This window comes from Lagopus leucura, unplaced genomic scaffold (assembly GCF_019238085.1).
Source record: "Lagopus leucura isolate 7727_CA_CO unplaced genomic scaffold, USGS_WTPT01 Super-Scaffold_100001, whole genome shotgun sequence".
Taxonomy (NCBI): Eukaryota; Metazoa; Chordata; class Aves; order Galliformes; family Phasianidae; genus Lagopus; species Lagopus leucura.
Window position 1 is genome coordinate 79,991,227 of NW_024962262.1, and position 10,416 is coordinate 80,001,642.

Below are 10,416 nucleotides of genomic sequence, written 5' to 3' on the forward strand. Positions count from 1 at the left end.
CTCCCTTCCTATTTTTGTTTTCTAACTTTTCATCCGCTTCCACGGCAAGGAGGACTGGACTATTAAAAACAATCACAGAATCTTAGGGGTTTGGAAGGGACCTCTGGAGATCACCCAACTCCTCTGCTAAAGCTGTTCCCTGCAGTAGGTTCAGGGAAAGTGTTCAGGTCGGTTTTGAATAACTCCAGAGCAGAAACTCCACCACCCCTGGGCAGCCAGTTCCAGTGCTCTGTCACTCTCAAAGTAAAGATGTTCTTTCTCGTATTTGTATGGAACTTCCTATGTTCCACTTAGTGCTTGCTGTGCTACGTCCTGTCACTGGGCACCAGCAGTGAGTGTGCCACCATTCCCACTCCTTAGATATTTCTAAGCATTAATAAGAACTCCCCTCGTTCTTCTCCAAGGTGAACAGTTCTACTTCTCCCGGCCTTTCCTCATACAGGAGATGCTCCGAAGCCCCTAATCATCTTTGTAGCCCTCTGCTGCACTCATTCCAGTAGTTGTCTTTCTTGACCTGGGGAGCCCAGAACTGGACACAGAACTCCTAATGTGACACCATTAGGGCAGAGCAGAGGTGAGAGGACCACTCTCAATCTGCTGGCCATATTTTTTTTAAACACATTCCAAGATACCATTGGCTTTCTTGATCATAAGAGCACAATATTGGCTCATTGTCAGCCTCTTGTCCACCAGACGCCTAAGTCCTTATCCACAGAGCTCCTTCCAAGTAGATCAGCCCCTAACCTGTACTGATGCATGCAGTTGTTGCTCCCCACGTGTTGGACTCTGCACTTGCCCTTGTTGAACCTCTTAATGCTCCTCCCTGCCCAAGTCTCCAGTCCGTCCTGGTCTCACTGAATGGCAGCACAACCTTCTGCGTCAGCCACTCCTCCCAGTTTTGTATCATCTGCAAAATTGCTGAGGATGCACTCTACCCCTTCATCCAGGTCATTGATGAACATGTTGAACAAGACTGGACTCAGTATCATACCCTGGGAGATATTAGTAGCTACAGGGCTACAAGCCCCCAGCTAGACTTAGTACTAATGATTACAACCCTCCAAGCTCCACCAGCCAGTTCTCAATCCACCTAACTGTGCACCCATCCATCCCACACCTCCTAAACCTACCCATGAGGATTTCATGGGATACAGTGTCAAAACCCTTGCACTGAAGCCAAGACACACTATATCCACTGCTCTCTTGTTATCTGCCCAGCCATAGTAGACATCATAGAAGGTTATCAGATTGGTCAAGCATGATTTTCCCTTGAAAATCCATGTTGACTACTCACAATCTTCTCTTCCACTTGCTTGGAGCTGACACCCAGAATAAACTGTTCCATCACATTCCTAAGGACAGATGTGAGGCCAATTGCCCTGTAGTTTCTCAGCTCCCTTCCCTTACCCTTTCAGAAGAGTGGAGTGACATTATCTCTCCTCCAGTCCTCAGGCACCTCTCCCATTCTCTATGACCTTTCAAAGATGATAGAGAGCAGCTTGATAATCACTTCTGCCAGCTCCCTCAGCACTTCTGGATGCATCCCATTGGGGCTCATGTATTTGTGTGCACTGTGTTAATCTCTGACCAGATCCTCTTTTACTAAGGGGAGTTTTCCTTTCTGCCTTCTCTCTCTCTTATCTTGAGGGTCTAGGATTCCTGAGGGACAGTATTATATTCCTTTCCACTATTCAGTCACCAGACTCACAGAAACAAGGTTTTAAGCAGCACAAAATCTGAAACTGAACCCATTCTAAAAATGGAAGAGTTTTGTCAATCTAAGCTCACAATTTTGGTAGAAAAGCTCAAAAAGACTGATTGTAATTCAGAATTTCACAAACACCACCTTAAACTTATCTGTCTATCCCTAAGAAATCTGACAAAATACATTAATTCAGAAATAAATTAAATTACAAAGTCTCTGAGATCATCTGAATACATAAATCCTTTCAAGTTACACACAGGAAAAACAAAACACTAAAACCAACAAGAAACAGGCTAAGCATACTGTCTTTCTGAAGACAAAAATATTTCAGTCTGGATGTTACCGACTTGTTATAAAAAAGTTCTCAGGGGGGATCAAGTTAATAACTTGTTCTAATAGTGCAGAGTTGCATCCTCAAACTCCAGTTTAAAACATACTGCACAATGAAGTTAGGAGTTGTTCCTTCTCCCAGTCTCATAAAGAACATTTATTTAAAAAACTATAAAACAAACAGGACTACAAACAAACCTACAAATACTGCACACACGTAGCATGATTTTAAATTTCATTCCCAACTGTAACTCACTGAAATGGTGGAAAGTTATGCAACAAAGACCTAAAAATCATGGGCTTAAGCTTTACTGAACTTTTTTCCTCCTCACATTTTACTTCTTTTCCTTTGACATTCTTCAGATTCTACCCAATATTCCTTTCTTTGCTGTCCTTGTGTTCCTAAGTTGATCAGTACATTCTTAAGTTTTGGGTTTTTTTTGTAGCTAAACCCAAAAGTCATTAGCCAAGTATCCTAGCAACTACAGCAAATGATGACCTTACTTAAGAGGGACATGCTTATCATGTTTAGAGTAGGAGAGCTGGTATCTCATTGCTGAAGCGAAGGACAGGCTTGAAATAGTAGGGAAGGGGCCACGCATACAGGGGGAAGGGATATAACAAAAACTGTGATTGATTTTAAGCAAAGAAATATTGTTTAGGGAAACATCTGTGGAAGAACATTATGAATTCTGAGTTTTAATGCATGGTCACATCCAAACAATTAAGTATGCAGCAGTTCAATCTTCAATATTAAGTGACAGGCAACTGGACCACATTGGACTCAGAAGCTGCCCCTTCATCCTTAATTCTGATTCTGTCACCTCCTTTTCTGACAGAAAAACTCTTAATGCAAAGAAGTAGAAAACCAAACAGTTGACTCTGATTAAAATTGTTCACGCACCGTGAACATGTACTTCTTCTTTCCAGACTGAATTATCTGAATTACTAAGCACATTTCAGGAGCACAAAGCCACACACGTAAAAGCTGTGGGGATACCGCAGCCTTCATAAGGATTTGCTTACTATGCTGCTTTGGAACCCCACCCACAGAAAGAAATTCACATTACACCTACACTAACCAAGCTGCTCCCAGCTCTCAAGAGTAAAAGCACTGCTCACCCCCATGCTGCACAACCACAGAGTGATTCAAATTAATTAACGTGTTCAATGAATTCATTCAGCTGCTGCACTACACTGACTGTAGACAGGAGGGAAAGGAAGAAGGAACCCAAAGTCATCTCTGAAAGTGGCAACAACCTAGATGGACACATGAAGTTGCACCAGATGTAATCATAGCACACCTTTATGCAACTAGGTGTCTAAGGACCCATCCATACATAGTACTCAGGAGAGTAAAAAGAAACGGCACCCAACCATTGCAAAGACTTTCATAATCAAAGCAAAAAAAAAAAAAAAGAAAAAACCCCACATATTCTGACACCAACACACACAAAAGCCTGCCTCTGCACCCAAGTCCACATCAACTGCAGCCGTTGTTTTTTACTACTAGCCCTGCAAATCACATTTATCAATCACTCCATTTGATATTGAAGGCTTATATTCACTAAGCAATCAAGCTACATGATTCTGTTTTTCTTTCCTGTCAATTTGATAGCATTTAAAAGGAAAATGAATGAAGCAGCCCTTTTGCAGCATGAAAGCATGAGGCACATCCGTCAGTCAACGCATTAGGGAGTTCAAGTCCAATCAAGCACTTAACTGAGCAGCCATATTACTTTCACTTGAGTAAAGGAGTTTGAGCTCTTCCGAGCTAGTGAACAAGAAACATTTTTTTCTAGCACATGCAAGTTTCACATTAAGAGGGAAAGTTATTTTATTCAGTAGCGTTAGTTTTTTTGTTGTTGTTCAACTGTTAATTATCTTTAATGTGGTGCTGCTTTAAAGTAAGCAACACAATGCCAGCTTGGTTTTTTGCTTTCCCTTCTCTTTCCACATGTAGGTAAACAGAAGGAAAGGAATATGCTCAAAGAAATTGAATATCTACCCTAAATAGCCAGAAAGTTAAATGCAGCGGTAAGCTGAACTGCAAAACATTTGACCATCGAATACTTTAGGAGCTCATTAATGCTGCTGAATGGCTCAGGACTAGCTCCAACCCACAGCCACAAAAATTCAAGATCCTGCTTGTGTATTACAATGCAATTTTTAAATACACAATCCAAGAAGTGACAAAAAAATCAAGCTACCTATCCCACTCGCATGGGTCTGAGGTTACCGCTGACCATTTTCTTACAGCTCTGACTAGTGAGCTCATTGAGTCACATCAAGAAAAGGTACCGGTAGAAAACTGACCTTACACAAATTTAATATTTTTCTGACTTGAAAACTCCCTAAAGAGGCTCAACATGGAGTCAGACAAATGCCAGGTACCACCTGAAACAGGGTGCAAGAATAATTCTTGAATCCAGCCACTCAACCATCTGATTTAGTCAGACTTCCTAATGAAGCTCCCTCAGGCCACAGTTACACATTTTTCTCACGTGGAAGAATACTGATCACGCAGAACTCTTTGGAAAAATAAAAAAATAAGTAAAATAAAAACGTTCTTGTGTCATCTCCCCTATGATTGTTCCTGCTCTGTACCAGGAAAGGTTGCTGGAATAACTTTTTTTGTTCCAAATCATGAAACTTAAGTGATTAAAGTAAAATAAATCTAATGAAAGCTTTTAAGTAGTCTCCATTCAGACACATTCATCACGCACTCACACAACTAACACAGTTGCATGGTAAAGGAAATTACCAGCAAGGGTGCTGGATCTGTGTATGTTCAAGCTGCTTCTGAAATAGATTCCCACAAAACTACAGCTTCACTGCCACCTGCTCACTCCCATGACAACAGGGTGAAGTGGCTCTTTTTGTAACTACTCCCTGTGCAACAAAAACTAGTAAAAAGAGGAATTCAAAGAAGAGGCAACATAAGCTGACTGTATACTTAGCCAGCAATGACTAAATTGATGTAATTGGCAGGGGAGCTCTTCTTACAAGCTGCTGAGCCATACTACTGTTGAAACATATTTAATGTTTCACACAGCATCTAAAAGCTTCATGAAATGAAGTTGCAATGTGAGCAAAAAAAATGAGTCCCTACCATTAAAAGCTCATGAATACATGCAAGAAACAACAAATGATTAATTTAATTAAGAAGTATGATGAAACAATACTGGCCCCAAAAACAAGCTCCTTGGTGTATGTGCATCTCTTGGGTCACTGAGGCAAATGAATTTCATAACACTCTGAGGCTGAGATAGATTTGAAGATGGTTACAAGGAATTTCTTGACTCACAAATAGAATCAAAGGCAAAGCATACAAGTATTTGTTTTTCTGTTTTGCTTAAAAAAAAAAAAGTGAAAGAAGCTGAAAAAAAAAAAAACAAAAAACATTTAGGTGTGCTAGCTTCATTTCTATATAAAGCAGAGTCAGTTATGGAAAATGCTGTGACAAGTACTGAAAGTGAAGACAGGCAGCTGAGGCTTGATCCAACACAGAGGAAACTAGCAAGGGGAGCCAGCCAGGAGACCTAAGTGACAAGCTACAATAATCTCCGCAGCAGAATGCATAAAATACCTTCAGATAAACAGAAGATTAAATGAAGCAAGATGACGGTCATTCATAACTTAAGATTGATGTCACAGCAGTAACTAGACGTATCAAACAACATCAGTTACTGCTTTTTTCATACTACTTAAAATAAAAAGATTTCGGAAATACAGGAGAAGAGTTCTGAGCATCAGATCACTGCCCAGTGATGATAAAAGTTAAGAAGTACCTGAACTCTGAACACTGCTGAAGTTATTCCTCGGCAGACCAAATGCACCAAGCTCGGCATTTTGAGAGACCAGGATAGCAATGATCCCAGAGGTAGTCAAATTTCTCCTAGTTAAGCTTCACTGAGATCCTATTGCTGCATAAAAACACGAAGAGGCTTAAGTTCCCTCTTATGCATACTTAAAGTGTACTAGCCACCAAATGCTGACTTACCGTGTTCTGCTCTCCACGAGCATTGTCAGAAATACTTCTGTAAGTTTCACGAATACCACTTAATGATAGTTTTTGAGAAAATCTAGCATAACTGCCCTATCCAAACATTATTTAACTAATAGCTTGATCTTCTATTAAAAAAAAAAAAAGCTTCAAACAGTGCAGGATTTAGTAGAGTACAAAGTTACCTGCTAGTATTGTAAAAAAAAAAAAAAATATATATATATAAAAACCTACCACCATGAACCAAGCTGAATCCACTTCTCAAAGTAAATAACTCCTAAGAATTTATGTGCAGTGCATTACTACCTTTCCTGAAGGCTAGATAGATGTATATATATTAAGAAGCGTTAACACTGATTAGAATCTATCTTTGCAATCATCTCATAGCTATGGAAAGCTTGTGTTCTGCCATTACACATTAAGAAAAAATGTTAGTATCTTCTTTGTTAAAAGCTGCAAGTTTGGCAGCTATATATATTCTCAAGCATTCTGAAACCCTGCAAAAACTTTTACCATGCTTCAAATGAGACGACTTCTCCAATACTGTATACCAAGGGAAGGATTACAAATATTTACAACACACTTCCTCTTAGAATAAGCAAACACACGCTCAATGCCACTGACAACCTCAGACTATGATTCCCTTATTACTCTTGAGATGATCAAGAGCTCCAGAAAAGCTTAGAATTAATTTAAAAAAAAAGCTCAATGCACCAATTTGCATCATCACAAGACCTACAAAAATGACCTGCCACTGAGTTTCCACCCCTTACACCAGAATTCTGCATCATCCTTTGGAAAACAATTTAATACCAATTCTATCAGTAAAATATTTCAACATCTGAAGAGGTATACTTTCAACATTTCTATTATCCTAATCCAGGATTTGTTGGTGACAGCTGTAGAATATTAAAGAGAATCTGCACATTTTGGAAATCCCCACCTACTTGACATGACCTATTGTACTACTGTAACTACAATACATAACATCAAGTTGTCATTTGTCACAGGCTTGGCATGCACTTTCAGTTGGAGAAGAATTAGTAAAATAGCTTTAGAAAAGCTCGTACAGTTACAGAAAGCCATTCAAATGTCAAATTCATATCCTAAGTCCTCAAGACAGCAGAAGACGGAGTTTCACTACACCGATCCATTCTGTGTGTGGGCATTCTCCAGAAGCACCAACTCAGAAAACACCACAGGAAACTATCAGTTGCACAAACAAGTAATACAGAGGCAATGGCTACAATCAACACAGGACCAATTACAATGATAGGGGTAAAGAGGACTGTTCTCCCCTTATATCCCAAAATGTTCTTGTATGAATTCTTTCCTTCCTGCAAGGGAAAGCTCTCAGTTATTTATGACTGTGAAATTGACCTTAGAAAAGATATTACAGCCCTGAGCAGAGTTCAGGGACAGCTTGAACACAAACACTTTTCTCTTTCAACACAGAATGGCATAGCTGAGCATCTGTTTTGCACAGTCAAGATAACTGATTCTGTACAAATCAGGAGGCTTATTTCCAATCTTCAACTGTTAGTAACATGGAAACAAGAAACAGTAGGCTTACAGAGAAGAGTGGGAAAAAACGAGTGCATAACACAGACTAAGCCCTGAAGTACCATGATAAAATTACTCCGTGACCACAAAGTCAAGGACTTCAACAATGAGACAGCCCTCTATCACCAACAGCTTTCACACAACTACACGAGTTCCCTTCCTCTAACTCTGGTCCATAAAGCAGTATCTATTTCCTCAGCAAAGGAAGTAACATCTGCCAGGAGCACTGACATAAATATTAACTCAGCCTGGTGGAGGAAAAAACACCAGCAACCTCTGGTGTATTAACTTGCGATGCACAGATTTTTAAGTTGTTTCCTTCAGAGGACTATGAGATTTGTGCATCTTTCAGACTAGTTATTCAACTAACAATGCCATCAAATAAGCAAAGCCACTCCTAATCAAAGCACACACTCAGAAAGCCAAATACTTAAAGGAAGTACACGAAATCATCCAGTTTCACAGTGATGTCTGAAGACCCACACACACCTCAGAGAAGTGAAGGTGTAAAGGTTGGTTGTGGCTTTGCATGTCGCCTTGTGTTAATCATCTCCAGCTTTATAGCATTATCTGCATTTCATAGCAGAGGATCCTGCTCATCTGCAGTGCATATGATTCTGCTCAAGCATTTTTTCACAACTTTTGTTACAAGAAACACTTTAATATAAAACTTAACCTACCTTCTATATACTTGTAATTCACAGTCCTTACACAACTCCTGCTTAGAGAGTGAGTTAATGCTGAGCTACCAATACCCTTTTATGCAAGGGATTAGAGCTCATCACTCTGTGAAACAGAATTTTGATCCCGTGAGTAATTTCCCAAAACAGAGGTGACATCAACAATGGCATCAGCATTCCAACAGGAAACAAACCCTATCTGCCTGACATGCTTTGCTCTAAACATTAACCTCTGTAGGTGTTTTGGCATCTTATGTAGTTTCACTTAGGTCTGAAACAATTCTGGTTCAAATGATACGTTTGAAGTGAGGAAGCACAAGTAATTGCATGTGGTTCAATTGATTTATTGATCTCAATTTACCCAGGTGTTTGCCAACTTTTCATCTGAACAAACATGCTTTTTCTGTTTTGACGCAGTATTTAATTCAAATGCTTTTACTCCCTCACAATCCCTCATTTTCTCCCTTTTTCCACCATAAATCTCAGTCATCCTCATTTAATCCAGAACAATCAAACTTGCAAGAGCTCTCTGGAAGTCACCAAATCATAGAATCGTTAAGGTTGGAAAAGACCTCTAAGATCACTTAGTCCAACCACAAACCCACCCAAACCGTGCCCATTAACCACGTCCCTCGGTGCCACATCCACGTGGTTTCTGAACACCTCCAGGGACACTGACTGCACTACCACCCTGGACAGCCTGTGTCACTGCATCATCACTCCTTCTGAGAATAAATGTTTTCCTAATATCCAACCTGAACCTCGTCTGGAACAAGATAAAGACATTACACGCTGTTACCTGAGAGAAGGGGCCAACCCCCACCTCGCTACAACCTCCTTTCAGCGAATTGCAGAGGCTCCCTTGAGCTTCCTTTTCTCCACATCGAACAATCTCGTTTCACTCAGCCACTCCCCATAAGACACCAAGGTCTCTTCCACCCTCCCAGAATGAGACTAGCCCTGAAGAGGCATTAACCACGCAGATTCTCAGGCTCTATTTCCTCCCCACGTTCAGTTTTCCCTGGCGGGCTCTCTCGATGCCCGCTCCCAGGCAGCCTGCAGCCTTGCCGCCCACCGCAGCCACTCACTCCCGGGCGGTGCCGGCAGGCACCAGGGCAGGGACCGCTGCGGAAACACCGTGCCGTGCGTACCGGGCACGGCCGTACCGCTGCCCGCAGCCGTGGGGACCTGGCGGGACGCTCCATTCGCCGGGAACCGCGTGGAAGCGCCTCTCGCAATCCTCACCGCCACCACGTTGGAAGTTGAATCGGTGAAAGAAAGAGAGGCGGAATGAAAGGAATCGCAAAGCCCGAGCGGTGGGAAAGGGGCGAGCAGGCAGATGCACGCGGCGAGGAAGAGAAAGGAGACAAAACGCGGCGGCGAACAAAGCCCAGGTCCACCCCGCCGGGCGCCGAGCGCAACGCACCCTGCTACGCAGCCACACCGCGAGCTGGGGGGGGCTCGGCAGCACCCCCGGGGCCGGCAGAGGGGCGGGAGAAGCTCTCAACCCCACCACCACCGCCGCCGCCGCCACCGCCCTTTCTCTCAGCCCAACGCGGCCCCGACCGCTCCCCTTCCCTCCTTCCCTTCCACCTGCACTCCGGCGCCTCCCCTGTCCCGGGCCCGTCCCGCCGCCCACCTGCGACGGCGAGCAGCGCCAGCCCCACCAGCAGCACCAACGGCGGCGGTTCCATAGCGCGGCTCGAGCAGCACCACCGCCTGCTTCTCCGCGACTCCCGGCGGCCGCCCCGCCCCGCGCGCACCGCCCAGCAGGTGAAGCGCCCGTCACTTCCGGCCGGCACCGGCCCGGCCCCGCGGGGTATCGTCGCGCCCGCTCGCCCGGCCGCCCCCGGGGGGGTTTCCGCCTGCTCTGCGCCCGTCGGGGTGGCTGCGAACTTCCCGCGCGTCCGCACGTGCCCACAGCAGAGCGGCGTCGCCCGGTGCGGCTGCAGAGTAACGATCCTCGCCCTAGGGCGGCTGTGCCCGCGTGCTACAAGACCAAGCCGAGCGTTATTGCGTTTAGCGATCGTGATATGTACGAGGTTGTGTTAACCAGAGCGTTCCGACAGAACGGCCGGAGATGGAAGTGCGTTTGAGGGAGCAGAAGTGAGATGCTGAGAGCGCCGTGTGAA

General features: G+C 43.5%; 1 protein-coding gene across 2 annotated transcripts in view; it reads right to left on the reverse strand.

The window, feature by feature from the left end:
* CXADR (CXADR Ig-like cell adhesion molecule) overlaps nucleotides 1-10,028 on the reverse strand; it is a 29,349-nt gene extending 19,321 nt beyond the window's left edge. For both annotated transcript variants that reach the window (XM_042867460.1, XM_042867459.1), the window contains exon 1: nucleotides 9,924-10,028. In XM_042867460.1, the coding sequence (XP_042723394.1) occupies nucleotides 9,924-9,978 (55 nt within the window). In that variant the 5' untranslated portion in view covers nucleotides 9,979-10,028. The remainder of the gene's footprint in view (nucleotides 1-9,923) is intronic.
* Nucleotides 10,029-10,416: the final 388 nt, after the last annotated feature.